We start from the raw sequence: 25910 nt of genomic DNA, 5'->3' as shown, positions 1-25910 counted from the left end.
GTATGACGTCACTCCAGTCCTCCAAGCCCATACAGTCCTTCCTGCCTGGGACATGGACTGACCGGATAAGCAGGGAAAACGACTGGTAAGCCGCTGGGGGGGGGGGGGGGGGGGGACCTCCTCTCCAGCCACCCATAAAAGTGATCCTTCAGCAAATCAGCTGCTGGGACCACTTTTATGTGAAAGAGGACTGCCCTCCCTCTAAGCAAATACCGGGGCTACGACAGCTATCTGCTGCCATAACACCGGTATATATAGTTACATAGTTAGTCAGGTTGAAAAAAGACACAAGTCCATCTGGTTCAACCAACAAAACAAAAAACAAGCAGTATTGAAAACCCAACTATACAATCCCATATACACAATCCTATACCCTCAGTTGATCCAGAGGAATGCGAAAAAGCCCCAGCAAAGCATGATCCAATTTGCTACAGCAGGGGAAAAGAAAATTCCTTGCTGATCCCCCAAGAGGCAATCGGATATTCCCTGGATCAATTTTACCTAAAAAAAATTTTATTACCCACTTATATTAAGTACACCCAGGAAAAAATCCAGGCCTTTTTTAAAGCAGTCTCGTTATATGGTAGGGGTGGCTTCAACATAGTTAGTGTTAGGCACTAATTCCATTTAAAGCTGTCCTGGAAATCTTGCTGGGATGAATTTAGAGTACTAGGGCCTGAGCAAATGTTCACCTAGAGCAGGATTTGCACTTCCATACAAGTCCATGGGAAAGCAAAACCCATACTGTTCTCATTCTGAATGATCTCAGAAGCATCTCAAGTAGATGTTCTCATTTTATGGGGCTGGAAATGCACGGCTCTGCCTCAAAGAAGCTCAGATACTTTTTCGAGCTTCAAGCGACACAATGGTCAGGTCTGGACAGGCGATTATTATACTGGGGAATTTTGATGCTGATCATTGAAGCTGTTTGGGAAACTTGTTTCAAATTGCTTAGGTGTGAATGGAGTCTTAGGGTTGCTACCCCATGTTACTTTGCTGGTCAGAAGCATTGGCCTTGCTCACATGATCTTACTTAAACGCTATTGGCTCCCGCTGCTGTCGTTAGCCAAACAGGAGAGAGAGAGAGGGGGCGGGGCTGAACTGGATGGACGTATGGAGCAGCACCTTGACTCAGCTGCCCCCAAAGCAAGCTGCTTGCTGTGGGGGCACTCAATAGGAGGGAGGGGCCAGAAGCAGCAAAGAGAGGACCGAGAAGAGGAGGATCTTGGCTTCCCTGTGCAAAAACCACTGCACAGAGGAGGTAAATATAACATGTTTGCTATTTTAATAGAAAAAAAAAAACACAATACTTTACAATCACTTTAACCATTTGCCAAACAGTTATAGTCGGAGGAGTGCTGGGGAAGTTCTGCGCCCAGGGGTCCAGGACAGTAGAAGAGTCTAAACTTCCGATTTAAATATTTTTAGCTCAAGAGCGATAAAGCTTTGCCAGAGCCACTGGATAGCTTGTCTGCAAAATTGTCCGGTCTGGATTCAATTGGACAATGGCACGGCCGTGGCTTACATCAGTCATCAAGTGGTCACCAAGAGTGTCTTGGTGGCCGAGATCCTGGATTGGGTAGAAAAGTTTGTTCCAGCCCTCTCTGCTGTGCACATCCCAGGTGCGGAGAACTGGCAGGCGGATTACCTGAGTTGTTAGGTGTTAGATCAGGGGGAGTGGTCCCTACACCCGGAGGTGTTTCTCCTGTGTCCGGTGGAGGACACCTGACGTCGACCTGTTTTGCTTCTCGACAACAACATGAAGGTTCAGAGGTTCGTAGCCAGGTCTCGGGATCCTCTGGCCAACACCACAGACACACTGGTGGCTCCTTAGTGTCCATATTGGCTGATTTATGCATTCCCTCCACTAAAACTTCTGCCGAGGCTTTTTCGCAGGATAGAAGTGGAAGGGGTTCCAGACATTCTGGTGTCCCCAGACTAGCCTCGCTGGTCTTGGTACGCAGACCTGATAAGGTTGGTCGCTGATACTACCTGGACACTTCCTTTCAGGGAAGAGCTGCTGTCTCAAAGGCCGATCTTCCATCCTGCTTTACAGTCGCTGGCTTTAACAGCTTGGCTGTTGAAAGCCAGGTATTGAAGGATAGAGGTCATTCTGATTCAGTGATCCCTACACTACTAAAGGCCAGGAAGTCTACTTCTAGGAAGCTCTATCATCGTACGTGGAAATCGTACATTTCATGGTGTGAATCATTGAAGGTGCACCCTCTCTTGCTGCTACACATGCCCTGATTCGCACTTTTATTCAGGGGGTTCGCCATGTGGCTCCTCGAGGCGATCCCCGCTACCTCCGTGAGATCGGAATTTGGTCTTATCGGTTCTTCAAAAACCTCCCTTTGAGGTCATTAGGGAGATTCCTCTGCTTGCCTTGTCCTCAGATGGTTGCCTTTTTGGTGGCTATTACTTCTGCCCGCAGAGTATTTGAATTGGCGGCAGGACACCTTATCTGGTGGTCCACAGAGATAAAGTGGTACTCTGAAATAATCAGTCTTTTTTCTTCCTAAGGTGGTTTCTGATTTTCTTTTTAATGAAGACATCGTGCTGCCTTCACTCTGTCCTAAGCCCAAGCATCCCAAGGAAATTGCTTTGCATTCTTTGGATGTGGTTTTGGGCAATTATAGTTTACCTGACGCCTACGAAGTCGTTCAGAAAATGAGATGCTCTATTTGTCCTTACCGAAGGATCTCGTAAAGGATTGGATGCATCTGCTGCAACCAAATCCAGATGGATCAGAGAGATGGTAGTTTAGGCTTATTCGCTGAAGGGTCAGGTTCCTCCTTTCCCTGTGAAGGCGTATTCTACTAGGGCGCTGAGTGCTTCCTGGGTTTTTTGCCATTAGGCGTCAGTGCTGCAAGCTTGCAAGGCGGCAACTTGGTAGTCAGTGCACACATTCACAAAATTCTACAAGGTAGATGTGTTGGCATCTTCGGATGCCTCTTTTGACCGCAAGGTTTTGCAGGCTGCTGACTAAAAGATAATTTTTTTCTCTTTGAGGGTGTAATGTTTTTTCTGGGTGAGCTCCAGTTGTTCCTGGTTGAGCTCCGTGTTACTTGGTTGGCTAAGTTTAGCCTTGGGGGAATTATGTTCCTTTTTGCGTGGTTTTTCCCCACCCCTCATGCAAATACTGCTTTGGGACGTGATGTCCCAATGGTCAAGAAGGTATGGAGCTGCGTCTGTCAATGAACGATAGAGCAAACTGGATTTTTAACTAACCGTAAAATCCTTCTTTTTCTCTGAAGTTCATTGACAGACACAGCACATGCCCCTCGAATTAGGAGTGGGATGGGTTTTTTTTTTTTTTTTCTTCTAAACGCTGCTTGCAACAAAACTGAGGACTATAGCAGAGTGTGTGGGTGTATGCCTGCAGGGACTGCCCCATAGGTGTGGTAAAGCTTTTTCCTGCCTAGTGTCCTACTCCAGAAGGGGGCAGCATAACCCAATGGTCAAGAAGATATGGAGCTGCGTCTGTCAATGAACTTCAGAGAAAAAGATTTTACGGTAAGTCAAAAATCCAGTGTTTTTTTTTGTTTATAGCGCAAAAAATAAAAAACGCACAGGTGATCAAATACCACCTAAAAGGTCTATTTGTGGGGGAAAGAAAAGGCTATCAATTTTTTTTTTGGGTACAGCATCGCACGACTGAGCAATTGTCAGTTAAAGGAACGCCGTGCCGTATCGCAAAAAATGACCTAGTCATTAAGGGGGTAAAACCTTTTGGTCCTTAAGTAGTTAGGTGAAAGAAAAGGGAACCTGCATTTGCTCTAGACAATTCTTCTTCTTTTTTTTTTTTTTTTTTTGGCCCTTCCGTTGATCCTAATGGATACATCCCAGCAAGCCTGATAACAACTTGACCTTAATTGTTGAGTATTTAGCCACTTTTAGCTGCTCATAATTTTATACCTATTTAAAATGACTGTATAATAAAAAGGCCATTACTGAAAATGTCCTTTCCTGATTCAAATAAATTGTACTAAGTGTTAAGTGTGTAAAATGTAGCCTTTTTAGATTATTTGCTTGCTAAGTACCTTCTGGTGCATGGCAGTGCATCTTAAGTACCCACAAAAGAATAACTACTAGCCCCAAATGGATGTACCCATACATCCTCGGGTTCCAGTGGTTCTACCAGTCATGGCTGCAGTCATGACCCTGGTATCTATTTTTTAGAGCTGGCAATGCTTTTTAATGTAAATTGGTTCCCCTTCCCCTTTTCACCTTCTTCCCAGGCTCTCCTGTTCCACCAGAGCGCACGGGACTGAAACTGGCGGTCAGGGTGGCACATCATAGAGATGAAGGAAGAATTTCTGTTCCCAGATCATCTCTATGGTTGATGAAACCAGAAGCGAAAATAATTTTCATCTGATCAAACCGATCTCATTATTGTCAGATGCTTCTGAGGGCAGAGGAGAGATCTAATAGACCCCAGATATCTGAGTAAAGAGTACCTGCATGTTCATCCCTTGTGATAGCAATAATGTTAATTAAAAAAAAAAAAAAAAAATGAGACTGTAAAAATAAAATAATTTAAATAAAAGATCCAAAAAAAAAAAAAAGTGCCTCCGTCCTCGCACACAAATGCGAATGTCTGTCCCCCATGCAAATGGTAATCGCACTGCACATGTGAGGTATTGCCACGAATGTGAGATTGAGCGCAATAATTCCACCACCAGACCTCCTGTGTAACTGGTAGCCTGTAAAATGCTTTTTAAAGCATCGCCTATGAAGATTTTTAGTAGTTTGTCACCATTCCACGGGCATGCACAATTTTTATTTACTAAGCGTAACATCTTTTATGTTTTACCAAGTAATATGCTATTATATTGTGTTTGTGTGCTCTAAAATGTAAACTGTATTCTTCCCCAAAAATTTGTTTAAAAAAAACGCTGCGCTAATATCGTGTGACATAAAAAATTGCAACAACAAACTTTTTTTTTTTTTTTTTCTCCAGGGCCTTTGCTTTCAGAAAATATATAATGTTGAGGGGGGTTCTAAGTAATTATCTAGAGAAAAATGCTGATTTATTTTACATGTATGTGGGAAGTGTCAGAATGGTCCTGAAGGTCAAGTGGTTAAAAAGGTGTTCCAGCTGGGGGAAAAAAAAGTCAGCCGCTACAAATACTGTAGTTACTGACTTTTAATATATAGACACTTAACTGTCCAGTGAGCTCGCGATGTCGGCACCTCAGCTGATTTTTCGGATCAGCTCCCGGGTGCTGCCGCCGCCATTCATTCTAAGAGAAACTGGCGATGAAGCATTTCGGCTTCACAGCCAGTTCCCTACTGCGCATGCACGAAGCGCACTGCGCATTCTAATTGGCTCGGTGGCGGAGGAAGAAGGGGGAATGGAACATCCAAGGGATGGCTCCGCGGCGCTGTCTCCTGGAAATGGGGAAGGGTACCTGTCAAAAACGGGTACCCCCCCTCCCCCCTGAAAGGTGCCAAATGTGGCACCGGAGGGAGGGGAAGAAGCAGATGAGTGGAAGTTCCACTTTTGGGGGGAACTCCGCTTTAAATATTTGTTTCCATTATCTACATTTTTAGATTTATTACTAGGATAATACTGTATATCTGCTGTAAAATATATGATCTCCAGACCTTTTACAATTTTTGTTTTTAGGGCCAGTTCACAAAGTGCTGTACATTCCTGTGTATTTCACATTCAGTTCTATGCATTGCCATTTCAGCCCATTTATTTTGGTTGGCTGAAATCGCACCGCACTGCACCAAAAATAATGCATGAACTACTTTTAGAAAGTCTGAGCACATGGCGTTTCTGTACGCACTTCATTTGCAACCTGCATTTGGGGTGTTAACTTAATAGTGACACATATTTCCAAGGCCCATCAGAACATGGTTACCTGCACTGCGTTCTGTTGTGTGAATAGGCCATTAGTTTTATATTTAATGCAGATATAACCCTGAACCTATCAAAACCTCACCTATTGGGACATTTACCATTGACCATGTGTAAAAAGGGCCCAGAATGTACAGTGACTTTTTTTCTGTTCCATGTCATTATTTTCAGCTTCAGCTGTTGTCAGAGCAGCACAAAATTGAGATAGATACCTTAAGAGGCCAAGTCAGCGAACTTGAGGAGGAGCTACAAGAAGTACAGAAGCAGAAAGTACAAGAAGTCACATGTCTAAGACAGGCACTTCAATCAACTAATGACAAGAGAGAGAATTTGGAAACTCTGTTGAGGTGAAACCTATAAAATAATCTGCTTTATCTCCTTGCTTTTTAAATGTTGTTGTTTGCAGTTATTTTTTAGAACTGAGACAAACTTGTAAACTGCCACTGCTGGGCTCTTGTGAAAATTTTGCCTGCTTTCTTGCTAATCCATTGGCTTCAGTACTTTTAAGTGGAACTTTACCTTTAACAGTTTGATAACAATGAATGTTCTTTAAGAAAAGAACATTCATTCCTAATTAATAATTATGCTCCCAAGATTAGTGTGTGCTTTATATTGCCTCCAGCATTGCTCCTGTGTCTTCTTGTGGAGGCTGCCATTTTGTTGAAGCCCAGAGCAGTCTCTCCCTTACTGGAAGCTCTCCTCTTCTCCTTGGTCTCACAATAAAGTGTGTGTGTGTGTGTGTGTATGTAAAGCCAGCTATAGATGGATCAAATCTCAGCCGGTTCAGCAGGGACCACCCAAGATTCGATCCATCTATGGTCAGGCTGGCTGCAATGAAGTCTGTCCATAAACTGACTTTAGTACAGTCAGCCTGTCAGATTTTGTGCATGCGATCACTGCCAGCAGCTATAGCCGCTAGCGGTGATCATTTTGTTCTGCTGGCATGGGAAGGCTCCTCACTCTTCCCACTGGCAGAACACAATAGCGCTGCAGGAGTGATTTCCCCCATCAATACAGACTATGTTGATGGGGAATTGAGCAATCTTTTTTTACTTCCACCTGTGATAAGGAAAATAAAAATTCTATAATCCCCACTGAGCAGGCAGATAACAGGTCCATCTACTTTTACTGTACAGAGCAGAGACGTACCCAGTCCTGCTCTCCTCTATAGGGAAATTGAGTGAAACCGGACCCCCCTATCCGTTTTCATCCGATCCGCCAGACTAATGGAAAATGGGACCACCATCTGTCTGGATTTTTCGGACAGGATCGGATCAGGTAGCGGCGGATGTCAGTAGACACGTCACCGCTGAGATCCGCTGCTCCATAGAGGAGACTGGAGGGTCTGATCAGGTCCACCTGAAAAACTGACAGGCGGACCTGATCAGACCGCCTGTGTGAAAGGGGCCATAGAAATGTTGAAGTGACACCTATGATCTGATCTTGATATGTCTTTTATCACCTGTAGCCAATCTCGCATGGAATTGGAATCTCAGAATTCTTTAGTGCAGCAGCTGAGGACGTACATAGGAGAGCTCGTACCAGATAATTGCCAGGCTGAGGAACAGAAGAGAGAGGTGGCAGAACTCAAGAGTACGATTCAGGTATGGCCTTCTGCTGATGTTCCCTTTGTGGATATATGGTTGGGAGCAGTAGATTTCCACCAAAGTCTAATTGCGTAATCTTGTTAAACCATTCAACTTAAAGTATAACTAAAGGCAAAACATTTTTTAGTTTTGGATAGAGTGGAGAGGGATTGGAACCTCTTTCAGTTTTTTTTTGCCGTGTTCCTGTTAGGGAGATTCCCCCTCTATATGTCCTGTTTACCATTATCATTGAAAGTGAAAATAAAAGAAAACCCCAAATTTTGTGTTGTCCCCCAAAAAAGTAATACCTGGGGGTCTCCAGGGAAGTCTCTTAATTTGCAGGGATTTCCTGTGAAGTCCTCTGCAATGGGACACAGATGACAAAAAAAAAAAAATCTGATGTGTTCTAACCTTCCCTTACTCTATCCAAAATGGGGAAAAAAGTTTTTTGCCTATAATTCTTCTTAAGTGCTAAACCTTATCATATTCTTTGCCTTGGTGTAATTATTACCCAAATGCCTAACACTAATGTATTTTTTGCATGGATAGTCTGACCACCATCATGTGTAGAGAGGTTCATAAATTAAAAGTTGGCCTTTTCAAATGTAAAAGTTTAAACAAGAGGAGAAGGAAGGGATGTGGCGTTGAAAGCAGTAGGTCATCACAGGCTTCTTTGGGAAAACAGAACTGTTTTCTTTCTCTCCTAACTGTGGAAAACTTGGGGATCTCCAAAAGAGGTTAAATTATCACCTGATTAGATGACTGCCATCTTTTTTGTTTAACCACTGAGCATTTTTTACCCCCTTCCTGCCCATGCCAATTTTCAGCTTTCAATTGCGCGGTCATGCAACACTGTACCCCTATGAAATTTTTCTCTTTTTTCACACAAATAGAGCTTTCTTTTGGTGGTATTTAATCACTACTGGGTTTTTTATTTTTTGGTAAATAAACAAAAAAAGACTGAAAATGTTGGAAAAAACAAATCAAAACATTTTTCATAGTTTTGTTATAAAATTTTGCAAAATGGTAAATTTTTTTTTTCTTCACTGATGTGCGCTTATGAGGCTGCACTGATGGGTAACAATGGGTGACACTGATGAGAACTGGTGGGCACTGCTTTGCAGCACTTTTTGGGCACTGTTAGGACTGCACTAATTATCAGTGTAGATGTCCCTTTACACAAGCCGGTTATCTACTTTCCTCTACTTTCCTCTCCTCATGTTGACAGCGTAAGGAAAGGAATGCCAATAACCGGCTTGTGTTTACATCATGATATCAATAAAAAATGGGAATATCGGCGCTCAGGAAAAATAAGGAACAACACTGAGAATGTAATCAAACTAATAGGCAGCCAGCTTAACAGGTAGACTACACATCCAATATCAACATGAATAATAAAAAGCAGCGCCCAAAATGATAATGAGGAGCATAAAACAATCTTTAACATATTCTAAGGGATGTGCAATGGTAAAGTCCCAGAGTCCTTATAGAAGCATGCAGAAAGGCAGGATCCAAATCGTCCAACACCGCTGTGTAGAATGGTGAAAGGGAAAGCACACACCCAGTGGTAATGACAAACTGCTTACCAGATTTTCTGACCCTCCTTTCACAGAGTGGTCAGAAATAGCCAACTTCCGGTCCGCCTTTGACGCCTCTCATGATGTCATTTTGTGACGATACGCATAAGGCGGACCGGCAGTTGGGATGATTAGCACGCTGATGCCGCGGCCATTTCAAATCTCTGCAAATATTCTGCATTATGCTTTTTGATACATGTAAGTGCAATACTTTAATAAACTTTTAATCAGTTAACACATACTACACTATCAGCCTATTTATTACTCTGAGGTGGCGGTCCGCTACGAGAGAGGAACATTCAGGCTGGTTTGCGCCTATACTGTGGATCCATCCATCTGCTAAGTTCTGGAGTCAGCTTGTGTGGAAGGATATAAAAGGGGTCTGCTACCTATACCATATACGGTGTCTGCCTTGGCTATTTCTGACCACTCTGTGAAAGGAGGGTCAGAAAATCCGGTAGCAGTTTGTCATTACCACTGGGTGTTTGCTTTCACTTTCACCATTCTACACAGCGGATGTTGGACAATTTCGATCCTGCCTTTCTGCATGCTTCTATAAGAACTCTGGGACTTTACCATTGCACATCCTTTAGAATATGTTAAAGATTGTTTTATGCTTCTCATGATCATTTTGGGCGCTGCTTTTTATTATTCATGTTTATATCATGATAAGCTGTGATTGGACACAGCTGATCACATGGTAAAGAGCGGCTGATTGGCTCTTCACCCCAAACTGTGATCAGCTGTGTCATGAGGACACAGCGATCACAGAGCACACCGCCCGCAGGTTGCAGCGGGTGAGATCACGGGAGGACGTCGTATGTCTCCCTGCCAAAACTGGACAGTTGTGCTGTAGCCATCATTCGGCAAGAAGACAGAGAATCTAAAAGAGTTGAAATGTCATTTAAATGTCAGTTTACAGAGGTCTACAAAAGTTAAAATGTCAGTTATTTTACATGTCTGCTTTATTTATGTTAGGAAAGTGCAAACGTATTTTGAGGCCCAGGGCTATGGTAAATGACTAAAGGGCTATGGTAAATGACTAAAGCTGGCCTTGCATCTAAATTCAACTGGTTCCTGCTGAACCAGACAAATTGCCATCCATCTATGAGCAGGCTGGTTGCACTGAAGTTCATCCTTTAAACAAATTCAGTAAAACCAGTCTGTCAGGCTGTAGCCGGCAGCAGTGATCATTGTATTCTGACGGCGGGTAGACCTCCTGCTGTCAGAATACAATATTGTAGCAGGAGGTATCCCCCCCCCCCAATCAGCACTGACTGTGTTGATATGGGGGAATTGAGCCATTTTGTCTTTCCTTCATCTGTGGTTGAAGGAAAGAAAATTGCATAATCTACGGCCAGCCTAAGCATAGTATAACACAAAAATAGTATCGCAAAGGACAAAGGCCAGCATTCTACAATTGGTTTAATACTAATTTTTTTTACTAAGCTTTCTAGACACTATACACGTCCAGGCATTCTGATCCATCATTGCTTGCCACTTGCCTCTTGATTCTATATTTATGGGTAGTTGATGCCTGAACATTGGCTTTTTTTAAACACTGCCGGGTGAGGGAGACAGCCCAGGTGAGGTTCATTCCACGGGAAGTATGGAAAGCACTGGATACTGAAAAGTTTATTCATTGGAATGTTTACATCGGTCTCTCTTGGCATTTCCAGACTCTGGAGAAGGAGCGGGAAACTTTACAGACCTCTATGTCCCTCCTTCAGACCCGTCTGTCATCTCTCACACACATATTGACGCTACAAGAAAATGATCTTTGCAAAAAGACAGTAAGTAATTTTTATGATTTATCCTCTTAGCTTTTGTTCTGACAGTATAAAAACAGTACATGGAATAGTCTTTCAAGGCTTTCATGGGATTGTAATAAGCTTATGGAGGCTGCCGTTGTCAACTACTACTTCTGAAAATAACTGCTGTCATGTTGACACTTTGGCTTCAATATTTTACAGTTGGGGATGGAGAAGCCTCAGATTGTTGAATTTAGTTCCTTACTGTATATATCACTTTTAACAGATCTGTGAAGCAGATCGAAATGAGGAAGCACTCCACTGAATTTATGTTTAGCAACCCTAGCCAAGAGCAAGTATGCAGATAAGGATGTCCTGATCTGCATACATGTGTTTTGGGTTTTTGCTTTAGCGGCTTTGTAAAACATACCATTATCCTGTTCCATTTGGACCTCTTGTGTCATTTGGTTGTCAGGTCAGTTGATTCTTTCATTTTTCCTCTGTTAGGGAACCCACATTGATGGACAGAAGACACAGATGCTGCTGAAGCGATGGCGGGAGAAAGTATTTAGTTTGATGGTGCAGCTAAAATCAGAAGAAATTAACAAGGAGAGCGATGAATGGAAGATTCAGCAGAGGGTAAGTTTCAGGTGTAAGGTGTAGTGAGAGAGAAAAAAAAAGATAAGGTAAAGGTGTGGGTTGTTCAAACTTCTTAAACTGTCAAGGAAGTGTTCAGCAAGGGTCTATGGGCGGCCTTAAGCATTATCGGTTTATATCTAGAATGCTCTGACAGAGCTTCAACCTCAGAGGCTCTTTTAACCTCCCTGGCGGTATGATTCTTTTGGATTTTAGGTGCTGAAAGTGGTACCATTATTTTGCATGTAATTCTTGTGAAAGAGCAACCAACTGTATACATTTATTATTATTATTATTATTATTATTATTATTAATATATATATATATATATATAATAATGTATGTATACATATATTATATAATGTATACAGTTGGTTTGGTCTGCTCATTCAGAAGAATTACGTGTGTGTGTGTGTATATATATATATATATAATATACTGTGTCTATATATTTACATAAAAAGTACAGTAAAACTGCAGGAAAGGGCGATGTAATGTGATTTTTTTTTATTTTGAATGGTATCCGTGTGTATGGTGTGTTTTACATTTGAATTTGCCGCCGGTTCCACCCCCCCAGCGGACGTCACGTCGCCGGAGATGGAAGCCGGGGCTCGCAGACGATCGGGAGGAAGCTCCGCCGCGGCATACCGCCCGCATTCTTCGCTGGATCCCTGAGAAAAGGTAAGTAAAACCTCTACCAGGATCCAGCGATCTTCCTAGCGCTACCCCGAGTGTGGCTCGGGAATACCGCTAGGAAGGTTAAGCCGGCTGTAGACGGTTCAAATCTCGGCTGATTCAGCAGGGAACGGCTGAGATTTGAACCATGTATGGGCAGGCTGATTGTACCCAAGTAGATCCATCTATCGACTTGGGTACAACCAGCATGTTGGATTTTTAGGATGTGACTATTGCCAGCAGCTATAGACGCTGGCAATAATCACTCTTTTTTCTTCTGGCAGGGAGAACACAATAGCTTAGCAGGAGGGATTCCCCCATTAACACTGACTGTGATAATGGGGGGAATCAAGCGATTTTCTTTCCTGTAACCCACAGAGGGCAGCAGGCCTAGGGAGTTGTCCCTTGAACTGGTTAAATATAAAAATACAGATAGGCAGCAAGTCTAGGAATAGAAGATAAACTCATGTTTCTATTTTTGGGATTGTGTACATTAAATTCGCCCTCTGAAGAGCAAACTGCGGTGGATTTCTCCTTAGTGGGTGTTTTATAGGCAGTGAGGAGGCATCATGTTACCTCCTCACTGCCTATTTCAACCCCCTAACGACCCTCACTACCAGTGTTGTTTAATTGAATGGGTCACATCCAGCGGGCAATACTGCCTAACGAATGTGATTGGGGGGCAGGGCATAGTCTTTGCTGTGAAGGAACACATCACATCACCGACGCCATATGTACTTCCCTCCACCCTCTGCCTTTGCAGCTTGGGGGAGCAGTTAGAGAACAGTAAAAACAATGCCCCAATGGCAAACAATGACATAGGTAGTCAATGGAGAGTCATGACAATCCCTTATGTTTCAGGAACTCTAATTGCAGGATTGTACTCCTGCTGTGGCCATTATGAGGAGACAGGAACAGAGTCAGCATTATGGCAGTGCGATGTTGCATTCAGACCAGCCCACCAGACTCTTTCTATAACTAAAATATCTATTTTGGATAGACTGACCCTTCCAGACTTTTGACGTCCCACATATACACTTTAGGAGTATACTTCGGCAAACGTAAAAATTTAATCTTTTAATTTCTACTTGGCACACAGCCTTCCATGCCACTGTTTATACTTCTATATTCTATACTTCTACTATACTAGTTGCCTTCTTGACATTAACCAGGCATTTTGGTAACATTGGTTGTTGATTATTTATTTATTTTTTTTTTACTCTTTTCAACTTTGCTTATTTTGGTTCTTGACTGTCTTAATGCATGGGGGATGGTTGCATAGAATCCAATGACACGATGCTGCATGCCTTCCTAGAAACACTTAAGAGAGCTTGCTGAAGACAGTGTTCCCTGGATTGCATTACCACCTTACTGCTTTACATCATATATTGCTTCCAGTTACTCTTTACTATTTGGGTTGTAAGAGAAGTAGGAATATTCTTAGAGATCATTTCCATAAACTTCAAATGGGATTACATGGAATGGGGTTTTCTTTATACATTTCTCTATTGTTCATTGACGGACGCAGTCTCTGTTCTTCTTAACAGTAGGGTGATACTGCCCCCTACAGGAGTAGGACACTAGGCAAAAAAAAAAATTTGGCTACGCCTATGGGCAGTCCCAGAAGGTATACTCCTTCTCTCTGCGATACGATGTCAATTTTATTCTGCCTAGTCAGGTGTAAGGACCTAGTTCCTTGCTGGGATCTCTGGTCCTGGCAAAAGTTTTTTTTCTAGTTAGTTTTTTTTCTCCAGATATTTTTCCTGTGAGATCTGCAAGCAAGTAAGCTGGATCTGGGCGATGGGCTAGATATATAGATCCAGCTCCACGCTAGGTCGGCCGTGACATAGTCCCACCAGACGGGGACTGGCCCTGTGAGTTAAACGTCTCGACAGGTCGTATATGACCGGGTCTAGGCCCGAGCCGCAGCGTTTCCTATTGGCCAACAGCCCCCCCACTTCGGTGGAGAGGGGTTCTGTCAGGAGATGGTGCCTTCCAGGTATGGTGAGTAATTGTTCCCCCCTCTCCCCTGGCAGTTTTTGGGTTCCTCTCTGTCCTGTCATGCACCCCCCGCCCATGCCAGTCCCCATTCCCCCCCCTCCTCCCCTCACTTACTGGGGCTATGGGACACTTGACCCTACCCCGGGGGTTGGGACCGGGCGTCATGCTGATGACGGGCCTCTCCCTCTTCCCCCCCCCCCTCTCCCTCTTTCTTCCCCCTCTCCCCCCCCCCCCCCGTCTCTCTCCTCTCTATCTCTCTCCTAAGTTACTACACCATGGCCTGAAGGGGGTACAACTTCCCCCTGCCTTTTGTAAAGCTGACGGAACAGTTGGTTCAGGGGCTGCAATTTATTTGCGATGCCTCGCTTGATGCGTCTCCACTAGTGACCCGACTATCGGTTTCGGCAGTGGTCCTCCGGCGTATACTTTGGCTAAAATGCTGGTCTGCGGATCAGAACTCAAAGAAAGCCTTGACTGATCTTCCTTTTTAAGGAGATCGCCTGTTTGGGGCTACCCTTGATGACATTATTAAAGGTCTTACAGGGGGTAAGAGTACCTTTCTCCCACAGGCTAACAAGGGTAAGGACCCTCGTCCTAGACGGGGTCCCTCCTTTTCAACACACAAAAACGTTTTTTTGTCCCTCAGGGTCAATTGATAAGGGATCAAAGTCCTTCAAGGCCCCCTCGGGTAGTTCCAAGCGACCCTGGCAAACAGAAATCAAGTTTCTCCAGAGCCGTGGATAAGACCCCTTCAGCTTAAAGGTGTGCCCTCACCCATATCTGGGGTGGGGGGACGTCTTTGCCAGTTTCCGGACCTGTGGCTATCCCGGATACAAGACAAGTGGGTTCACAAGGTCATACAGTCTGGTTACAAGATTGAGTTTCGATCCGTTCCTCCGGTAAGGTTCTTCCTTTCCAATGTGCGACTGTCCCCGTATTGCTTACAGGCTTTCTTTGGGGCAGTGCAGGACCTGTTACAACAAGGAGTAATAGTCCGGTTCTGAATTCGGAACGCTTTTAGGGCTTTTACTCAAAAAGATTGCGTTCGCACGGTGGTGGCTTCCCTGCATCAGGGGGATTTCCTGGCCTCCATAGACATCAAAGATGTGGGATGAGAAAGCAGAGGCGAGACCAAAGGGTAACGCCACAAACTGATAGTGATCCTCTCCCACGGCAAAACGCAGAAAACGTTGATGTCCTGCTCATAATGGGACATTATGTGCAGGACATCAACGTTTTCTGCGTTTTGCCGTGGGAGAGGATCACTATCGGTTTGTGGCGTTACCCTTTGGTCTCGCCTCTGCTCCTCGGGTCTTCACAAAGGTCTTGGCTCCGGTCCTGGCATTGTTACGCCAGCAGGGGATATCCGTCCTGGGTTACCTGGATGATCTGCTTCTCCATGCAGAGTCTCCCACGGCGCTGGTGACAAACTTGGAGGTCACTATAAGAAATGGAGGAGTTTGGTTAGATTTTTAACCTTCAGAAGTTGTCCCTGGTTTCTTCCATGAGACTGGATTATCTGGGCCTGACTTTGGACTCGTCCTCAGCCAGGGTGTTCCTTCCTCCGGACAAACTTTAAAAACTCCAGACTGCGATTCAGCTGTCAAGCAAATGGTCGTCCCTTTGGACTTGTATGAGAGTTCTGGGACTGATGGGGTCGTCCTTCGAGGCGGTCCCTTTTGCTCAATTCCACACGAGGATCCTTCAGAAGATAATCCTTCTCAAATGGAACAAAGATCCAAATTATCTGGACAACCAAATCCAGCTGAGCCAGTTGACGAGGGGGTCCCTAAAATGGTGGTTTCGGTCCCCGATGCTCAAACAAGGAAAATCGTTCCTCCCCCTATTTTGGACAGTTGTCGCCACGGATGCCAGCCTGTCCAGGTGGGGAGGTGTTCTCGGCAGGCTTTCTGCTCAAGGGGTCTGGTCCCTGGAAGAATCCAGATTACCGATCAATGTTCTGTAGATGAGCGCGATCAGGGTTTGCCTAGTCCACTGCCACGGCCGTGGCTTATGTCAATCACCAAGGGAGCACCAAAAGTGTCCTTGCGGCCTTGGAGGTGGCAGGCATCCTTCAATGACTGGAACGCTTTGTTCCAGCTCTCTCCGCCGTTCGCATTCCAGGAGTTGAAAATTGGCAAGCGGATTACCTCAGTCGACAGACTTTGGATCAAGGAGCATAGTCTGTCTGGTGAATAGTCTGGTGTTCCAGCAGTTGTGCCTTCATTGGGGCACTCCGGGAAGTAGATCTGTTGGCGTCTCCGTTCAACAGGAAAGTGCAGAGATTTGTGGCCCGCTCTCCAGACCCTCTGGCAGACTCAACAGACGCGCTAGTGGCTCCGTGGGGTCAGTATCAGCTGCTGTATGCCTTTCCCCCTCTCAAGTTGCTGCCAAAACTTCTTCGCAGGATCGAGGCAGAAAGGATTCCAGTCATCCTTGTGACCCTGGACTGGTGTCGCTGAGCTTGGTACTCCGACCTGGTCAGGCTAGTCGCAGATGTTCCTTGGAGACTTCTTCTCAGGGAGGATCCACTGTCTCGAGGGCCAATCTTCCATCCTGCTTTACAGTCGCTGGCTTTGACAGCTTGGTTATTGAAAGCCAGGTGCTGAAGGACAGGGGATAGTCTGCTTCAGTGATTCCCACTTTGCTTAAAGCGAGAAAAACGACTTCTAGAAAGAGCCATCATTGTACGTGGAAGTCGTATATTGCATGGTGTGAGTCTCTTCGGGTTCCCCCTCGCTCTTACTCGTGGCTCGGATCTTGGTTTTCCTTCGACAGGGAGTTGATCCAACAATTGGCCTGAGTACTATCAAGGTTCAGGTTTCGGCCTTGGCAACTTTCTTCCAAAGGCCATTAGCCACGCATTCCCTGGTGCGTACCTTTTTGCTACCTTGGGACTCTAATTTGGTGCTGTCAGTTCTCCAGAAACCTCTTTGAAAATATTTGGGAGATTCCCCTGCTTACCTTATCCCAGAAGATGGCCTTCTTGGTGGCTATTACTTCTGCATGCAGGTTGTCGGAACTGGCGGCATTGTCCTGTTGTTCTCCCTATCTGGTGGTTCATAGGGATAAAGTGGTGCTTCCTCCAGATCCGTCCTTCCCTCCGAAGGTGGTTTTCAGTTTCCACTTGAATGAGTACATTGCGCTACCATCCTTGTGTCCTAAGCCTCAACATCCTAAGGAGTTTGCACTGCATACTTTGGATGTGGTTCGGTCACTCAGGGTGTACTTGGCGACTACGGAGTCTTTTCAAAAGTCAGATTCGCTCACGGTTGGACCAAAGAAAGGGCTGCCTGTGTCTGCTGTGACTATTTCCAGATGGATCAGACAGGCAGTTGTGCAGGCTTATTCAATTAAGGGACATGTTCCTCCTTTCCCTGTTAAGGCGCATTCTACTTGGGCGCTTAGTGCTTCCTGGGCCTTTCGCCATCAGGCATCTGTGGTTCAGGTTTGCAAGGCTACCTGGTTGTCTGTTCACACCTTCATGAAGTTTTATAAGGTGGATGTGCTGGCATCTGCAGATAGTTCCTTTGACCGCAAAGTTTCGCAGGCTGCCGTTTTTAAGGGTGTTTTTAATGTTTTTTCAGGTGGGTCTCATCTTGTTGTTCTGATGAGTCCTATGTTGTCTAGTTGGCTATGGTTCAGCCTTGGGGAATTATTTTATTTTGTTCCCACCTCTCATGTTTTGTGGCACTGCTTTGGGACATCCCTACTGTTAAGAAAAACTGAGACTGCGTCTGCCAATGAACAATAGAGAAAATTGGATTTTTTGTCTTACTGTAAAATCCTTTTCTCTGAAGTTAATTGACGGACGCAGTACCCGCCCCTCTATTTTGAGTTGGGTTGGTATTGTTTTCTTTGACACTTTGTTACAAAACTGACATCCTATAGCAGAGAGAGGGAGTATACCTCCTGTGACTGCCCATAGTCATAGCCAGAACTTTTTTTCTGCCTAGTGTCCTACTCCTGTAGGGGGCAGTATAACCCTGCTGTTAAGAAGACAGAGACTGCATCCGTCAATGAACTTCAGAGAAAAGGATTGTACGGTAAGACAAAAATCCAATTTTTTTCTTTTTCTACATGTATCAAGGCGGCTAAAATGGAACACGAGAGACATATAGCGGAAGAGAGTAAAAAAAACCCCAATAAATTCTTTAAGTATATAAACAGTAAGAAAGCGAGGCCAGAACACATTGGCCCCATAAAAGGGAATCTGGCCACACAGGACAGAGAGAAGGCAAAAGTGTTAAATCATTTCTTCTTTTCAGTCTTCACAAAAGAATTGGGGGGCTACACTAACCCAGCTTGTAATGCTAAACTAAATAATACACCTCAAGAAGTACCCCCATGGCTAACAGAAGATAGACTTAGAACTAAACTAGAGAAACTTAACATAAATAAATCACCGGGACCGGATGGCTTGCACCCGAGGGTTCTTAAAGAGCTCAGCCAGGTGATAGCCAGACCATTATTCTTTCTCTTTAAGGATAGTCTACAGACGGGTATGTTGCCAGCTGATTGGCTAAAAGCCAACGTGGTACCAATATTTAAAAAAGGGCCGCGATATATCCCGGGTAACTATAGGCCGGTCAGCCTAACATCAGTAGTCTGCAAGATTTTGGAGGGGATGTTAAGAGACTACTGTGACGAGAGTCACTTTGGGCATGGGGGTGATGGACCCCAAATTCCTTTAGAGAGGTTGGGGGGCACCATGCCCAGCCTTATGGGGCTCTCTTATGTTTAAATCACCCTGCATCTGTTATGGATGCAGGGTGACCAGGAGGGTGGTGAACACTGAAAAATGGTTTGGACTACTACAAATGGGTTGAATTGCTTCATATTTGTCAGCAAGGTCAATTGCTCCCTTTGCCATGAGGTCTCTGAGCAGGAAGTGCATTCCTAATATGGTCATCCCAGGAAGTTCTGAGGAGACGGACTGTCTAAGGTGGCTCCCCATTCACCTATTGTCAGGTGTGCTAATGACCTCACCTGTTGTCTGCTAAGGGAGGTATTGACACTCAGAGTAATGTGTATTGAGTGCTCGTAAGGGAACCATTGTTCTGTGTCTGACTATTGTGTACATTGATTGCCCCCTGGGGCTTCTGTCTCCTTGCATTGGTCAAAGCTATCTGACCAATCCCTGTTGACTCATTTTCAAGTCCTCATTTGCATGGCAGTCCTTCTGGTCAATCTATCTGACCAATCACTGTTGACTCGTTTTCAAGTCCTCATTTGCATGGCTAAAAGAGGACCTGAATGGGAACTGCAGGTACTTTGCAATTGACCAATGGGAGGGCGGTTGTTGGGGGCAGGATGTTCCAAATTCTGTATAAAAGTGTGCTGTGTTCTTCCAATAAATGTCTTCCTGTTTGAACTTGCATACAGCCTTGCCTGGTGTTTGTTCTAATGGATTCCGAACGGCACATAGCTGTAGTTCGGATTCCGGATCCTTGGTTGACCGAACCATCAGACGTTGCGATCTGCAAGCTGCTTTACTAGAAACAGAGGAGTGTCGGGAGAGTGGACAGAGCGAGCAAGGGTCTCGTCACATTGGTTGGCAGCGGTGGGATTTGCTCTCCAGTTACCGGGACACTCCAAACCACCACAGTAAATGACCAGCTATGCAGCATGCAGGAAAGCCACGCTGAAAGACTTACTTGAGAGCCGCGGAGGGATCGGTGGGACAAAGAACAAGGCCACCCTGATCAGTGAGCTATCCGAGATGGATAAGAGGGATGGTGATGCAGGACCCCGGTCAGTTGAAGACTTGTTTCAGCAACGAGTTCGAGAGCGGTTGGCATTATATGGTGCTAACCCATCAGAGACCGCCATGCAGAATGCCATTAGAGACATCCAACTGCAGGATGAGCAACAAGAGAAAGAACTAGAACGACAAGAGAGAGAGAACGAGAGCGGCAAGAGAGAGAACGAGAGCGGCAGCATGAGCAGAGAATGGCAGAAATACAGCAATCAGAGAAAACGCCTAAAGATGCAGCGTCCCCATATGAGGAGGAGTTTCGCTGGAGGTTGCAGCAACACTTGGTCCAACAGGATGAGCCTGGATCAGAGGAAGCCATACTGGACTGGAGAGATTTCACTCGAAAGGAAATGTGGTATGAGGCTTTAGAGGATGTGCAGTGGAGGCGGAGAGAGAACCTTCCCAGCGAAGAACAGCGGTTCCAGGTATACGTTGCCCTGCGGTTACCTTTCCTAGGACAGCAACCCCCGGGATGAGTGGGTGACGGAGCTAAGGAACCTGATTTGGAAGGAGATGTGGCTGGATGAAGCTTATCGGGCACTAAAGTGGTACGCCACCAGCTACAACCACTGGATGGCTGATGACAATATGCCGGAAGGTGAGGACTATAGTGGCCCGGGCTTGCTGTGGAAGGCCTTTGAGGAGAGGGACTTTGGATGTCCAGCAGAGTTTCGGCGCTGGGAAATCCAGGACACCAGGGAAGCCCTACTGGGTCTCCCCAAAGCGAATGACCTGGGGTCAGACCTGATTAATCTGGTCAGAATGGAGTGGGAACTGGAGCAGGACTACCAACGCCTGCTCTGCTCCATTCTACCCCAATCGACCCTGCAAGCAGAGCCGGAGTCCTGGGTGGCAGATCCAGACCCACAACCCTTCAGTTGGAGAGACAGTACAGACTGGGGGTACTGTGAAGACCCACCGATGGCAGGCGGAGATGGGACCGAGGTCTCTCTACCGGCCCTACAGGGAGGCTGGGCAACCGGCCCAGTTACCCAGCTACAGCAGGAGTTACCGGGAGCCGAAGGTGTCATCTTTCCTTCAGAGCAGCAGTGTACCTTCCAGGGAGAGGAGACAACTAATCCTTCTCCCCAACCACAGGGAGACAACAGCCCTGACCCCAATGGTACAGATGGGACTGCGGTCTCTGCACCAGACCTACAGGGATGCTGGACGGTCGGCCCAGATCCCCAACAGCATGAGGAAGTGAGCCCAGCCTCCCTGTCCTCCCTCCAGCAGCTGAAAGGAATCCTGGGAGAAGGGCCAGTTCATGCTTCTTCCCCACAGAGGAGATGTTCTACAAGAGAGGCAGAGGTTGGCTGGGTGAGTGACGTTCTGTCCCGGACAATTTGTTTGGGGTACTTTGTGGGTGCAGACATTGGAGCACTGGAGCTATGGACTAACTTCGAAGTAAACCCGGTTAGGGTCTCCTTCTGTGTTAGTCTCCTGCCGAAAGGGGAGAAATGTGACGAGAGTCACTTTGGGCATGGGGGTTGTGGACCCCAAATTCCTTTAGAGATGTTGGGGGGCACCATGCCCAGCCTTATGGGGCTCTCTTATGTTTAAATCACCCTGCATCTGTTATGGATGCAGGGTGACCAGGAGGGTGGTGAACACTGAAAAATGGTTTGGACTACTACAAATGGGTTGAATTGCTTCATATTTGTCAGCAAGGTCAATTGTTCCCTTTGCCATGAGGTCTCTGAGCAGGAAGTGCATTCCTAATATGGTCATCCCAGGAAGTTCTGAGGAGACGGACTGTCTAAGGTGGCTCCCCAGTCACCTATTGTCAGGTGTGCTAATGACCTCACCTGTTGTCTGCTAAGGGAGGTATTGACACTCAGAGTAATGTGTATTGAGGGCTTGTTAGGGAACCATTGTTTTGTGTCTGACTATTGTGTACATTGATTGCCCCCTGGGGCTTCTGTCTCCTTGCATTGGTCAAAGCTATCTGACCAATCCCTGTTGACTCATTTTCAAGTCCTCATTTGCATGGCTAAAAGAGGACCTGAATGGGAACTGCAGGTACTTTGCAATTGACCAATGGGAGGGCGGTTGTTGGGGGCAGGATGTTCCAAATTCTGTATAAAAGTGTGCTGTGTTCTTCCAATAAATGTCTTCCTGTTTGAACTTACATACAGCCTTGCCTGGTGTTTGTTCTAATGGATTCCGAACGGCACATAGCTGTAGTTCGAATCCCGGATCCTTGGTTGACCGAACCATCAGACGTTGCGATCTGCAAGCTGACTGACTAGAAACAGAGGAGTGTCGGGAGAGCGGACAGAGTGAGCAAGGGTCTCGTCACAACTACATACAAGACTTTAGTAATGAGAACGGTATTGATGGTTAGAAGGTTAATAGATTGGTCTGGCAAGAACGGTAATCCTTGAAAAACCGTTCTTTCCAGACCAATCTATTAACCTTCTACGATGAGGTGAGTTGCCATCTAGACAAGGGAAAGCCTGTGGTGTATCTGGACTTTGAAAAGGCATTTGACACAGTTCCCCACAAACGCTTACTGTACAAACTAAGGTACATAGGTATGGACCATAGGGTGAGTACCTGGATAGAGAACTGGCTCCAGGGGAGAATCCAGAGGGTGGTGATAAATGGGGAGTACTCAGATTGGGCGGGTGTGGAAAGTGGGGTCCCCCAAGGTTTTGTCCTGAGACCAATCCTGTTTTTAATTTATTCATAAACGACCCAGAGGAGGGGATATCTAGCACAATTTCGGTATTTGCGGATGATACTAAACTAAGCATGCCAATATCTTTGATGCAGGATGTGGAAACCTTACAAGCAGACCTGAACAAAATAATGGGGTGGGCAACTAAATGGCAAATGAGGTTTAACATTGAAAAATGTAAAGTAATGCACTTGGGCACCAGAAACATGAAAGCAAGCTACTCACTAGGGGGGTGAACCTCTGGATGAACCTAAGCTGGAAAATGACCTGGGGGTCCTAGTGGACAACAGGCTTGGCAATGGCATGCAATGCCAAGCCGCTGCAAGCAAAGCCAACAAAATACTGGCATGTATAAAAAAGGGGATTCGCTACAGAAATAAAGAGATTATTCTCCCACTCTACAAGACTCTGGTCCGGCCACATCTGGAGTATGCTGTCCAGTTCTGGGCATCGGTCCTCAGGAAGGATGTGCTGGAGCTGGAGAGAGTCCAGAGAAGGGCAACAAAAATAATTAGGGGAATGGAGGACACCAGCTATGAGGAAAGATTACAAGCATTGAACTTCTTCTCTCTGGAGAAGAGACGCTGGAGGGGAGATATGATATCAATGTACAAATACTGTACTGGTGATGACCCTAGCATAAGGAACAAACTTTTCAGAGAAAGGGAATACAATAAGACACGTGACCATTCACTAAAACTAGAGGAAAAATGGTTTAACCTTAAAATACGTAAGGGATTCTTTACTGTCAGAGCAGTAAGGATGTGGAATTCTCTTTTTACAAGCAGTAGTATCCGCAGAGAGCATTGATAGCATCAAAAAACTATTAGATGGGCACATTAAAGACCACAACATAAGGGGGTATACAATGTATGGTTAACATCAAACACATACAAACATCATAGGTTGAACTGGATGGACTGATGTCTTTTTTCAACCTCACAAACTATGTAACTATGTATTATTTTTTCCCCATATTAGATCTCTTCTCTTGAAAATTCTTTGCAAGATAGTAATCGGCAGTTGGTCCTTCACTCACATGCACTGCAAGACCGGACAGCAGAGTTAGAAATGGAGAGGCTTCGTAGTAAGGTGAGGAAGAATGAGAAACGTGATAAATTAATGCTAAACTGATAATGTATAGTTAACAGACATGGGAGTAAGTCACACATGTGCAAGTCTCAAGTCTTAACCTTCAAGTCTCAAGCAAGTCCCAAGTTACTGTGGCAAAATGCAAGCAAGTCAAGTTGAGTCCCTGCTAGAAGTCAAGCAAGTCAAGTCAAGTCATTTATTTTGGTCAAGTCACAAATCAAGTCAAAATACTGATCTACCCCAATTTTCACCTTTTAAATCAGTTAAGACAGTGGTCAGGAAAGGTTTTGTTTTATTTTTAACATTAACAAAACTGCTTAGTGCTTTTTTTCTTGGCATATTAAAGAAACACTTTGAATCCCCAAACAGCTCAAAATCCTTCGTCCGGTCATGTTTCAACACCACAGTCACTAAAAACATGTTAAACAGCCAGTGTCCTAAAAATCAGAACACACTGAGGTGTTTTAAGTGACTGTGGTGTCAGAAACATAACAGGCACATTCATTTTGCTTTAACACATCTTGAGAAAATGCAAATATTTAATATAAAAATGGGGATATTGCTGCGCTAAAATGTAAAGATAAAAACATACATGAATAAAAAGTCAACAGACCAAATGAAAGCAGCCAGCACCTGATCTAGAATCAGAAATACCAGATCTAAATAGCAATATAGAATGGGATTGGTGAAGCGCTAACACAATTGAATCCACAGTCCATACAAATGTTCAAATGGATCAAATACAAAAGTGCAGTAAACAAAAGTTCATCAGAGAGTGCTCCAATAAAGAAGGGAAACTGTCCACCACTTCAAACTTGGAAAAAGCCCCGAGTGCAGGAACCGCCACCAAGATAATAAATGGCCTCTTACCAAATTGCAATGACCCCCATTACAAGGATCAAAGACAGCCTGTGTGATCAAATCAGTGCCCAGATCGACATGTATCGATTCCCAGTGTTCCCTCAGCAGCTCCGACCGGAACAAGTGAACATAAGGAAAAGAGGGACAACTCCAATAGTGAAGTACGTTCACAGGTTTATTCAGTAAAAGCAGAGTGGCAACTCACGTTTGCATGAAGAAATCACAGCATGTCTCGGAGCTATACTCTCAGAACCTTTGTTTCCAACCAATAAAATGGCCGCCGTGTCTCCTTGCTGGCCTCAGCACGACGAACCGCAGGCTCCTCCTCCGACCGGTTTCATCAACACGTGACTTCGTCAGGGGGTGTCAGTAAATATTTAATAACTTAAAAAAGTAGTCATTTCGAGTCATATGTCTCAAGTCAAAATCAAGTCTCAAGTCATGAATACCAAGTCAAAGTCAAGTCGAGTCTTTTATTAATTTTAGTCAAGCAAGTCTCAAGTCCTCAAACTGGTGACTTAAGTCTGACTCAAGTCAAGTCATGTGACTCAAGTCCCCCACCTTTGATAGTTAACGTAACAACCAAAGAGATACCTATTGAGGAGATCTGCCAACCACAGGGTGGGAGACCAGGATACATTTATCATATAAAATTTGATATATGTAAAAGAATTGAAAGAATGTTGCCCACACCAATTAAACCAATGCAGTGATTTTCACACCTTAGCTAGAAATATCAATGGAATGTGGTTGCTGTGGCAACACCACTTTTCACACATGACGTGGTTTCTTATAAAGTGCCTTTTTTTTTTTTTAGAGGGTGATATGCAGTGTTATATGTCTGTTCACAAATTAAACAACATGCTATTTCTTCTGTAGTCTCTGGAGGATGAGCTGTGTGCCACACATATTATATCTACCCGTCTTACCAGTCGAGCTGAGAAAGCAGAACAGACATCGCTCAAGCTGAAAGAAATAATTGATGGGTATGAATGTTCCTCGGTTCACATTTACAAGGTTAACTTTTGGTTGGTTAAATCTGTTATTGTCCAGTATATTAAAGAAAATGTACAGCTAAAAGCTGCATTCCAGTATTCGCTCTTCTTACTGTATTTCTTGAACCATTAACAACTGCATACAAAATATCTCCACCCAAAACTGAACTGCTTTGACACGTTTCCCCACTCCTGGCTTGCTCACAAGGATAGAGGAAGTCAAGGAGGGAAAGGAATGTAAACATCCACTAATCAAAAATAGCCACAGTTCCTGAGCACTTACCACAGGTCCAGAATAAACCAGCTATTTATTTATAGTGTGTTTCTGGGATGGCCCTTTCCAGAGACAATCATCTTGCCCTGCTTGGGCAAGGTGACAATGTCTCTTTAATCAGCTTTATTAAAAATTGGCCCTAGTGTGTGCCT

General features: G+C 44.8%; 1 protein-coding gene across 1 annotated transcript in view; it reads left to right on the top strand.

Annotated features, from left to right (window-relative positions):
* LOC309560653 (coiled-coil alpha-helical rod protein 1-like) overlaps positions 1–25910 on the top strand; it is a 75219-nt gene that overhangs the window by 22481 nt on the left and 26828 nt on the right. Inside the window, exons 5-10 of the mRNA XM_082264274.1 lie at positions 6041–6216; positions 7338–7473; positions 10712–10825; positions 11291–11422; positions 23518–23628; positions 25369–25475. Of these exons, the coding sequence (XP_082120400.1) occupies positions 6041–6216; positions 7338–7473; positions 10712–10825; positions 11291–11422; positions 23518–23628; positions 25369–25475 (776 nt within the window). The remainder of the gene's footprint in view (positions 1–6040; positions 6217–7337; positions 7474–10711; positions 10826–11290; positions 11423–23517; positions 23629–25368; positions 25476–25910) is intronic.

Source organism: Pelophylax lessonae (genome assembly GCF_965119305.1).
Source record: "Pelophylax lessonae genome assembly, chromosome: 7".
NCBI lineage: Eukaryota > Metazoa > Chordata > Amphibia > Anura > Ranidae > Pelophylax > Pelophylax lessonae.
Note: the sequence above shows the minus strand (reverse complement) of the source record. Positions and strands in the feature narration are given on the sequence as shown.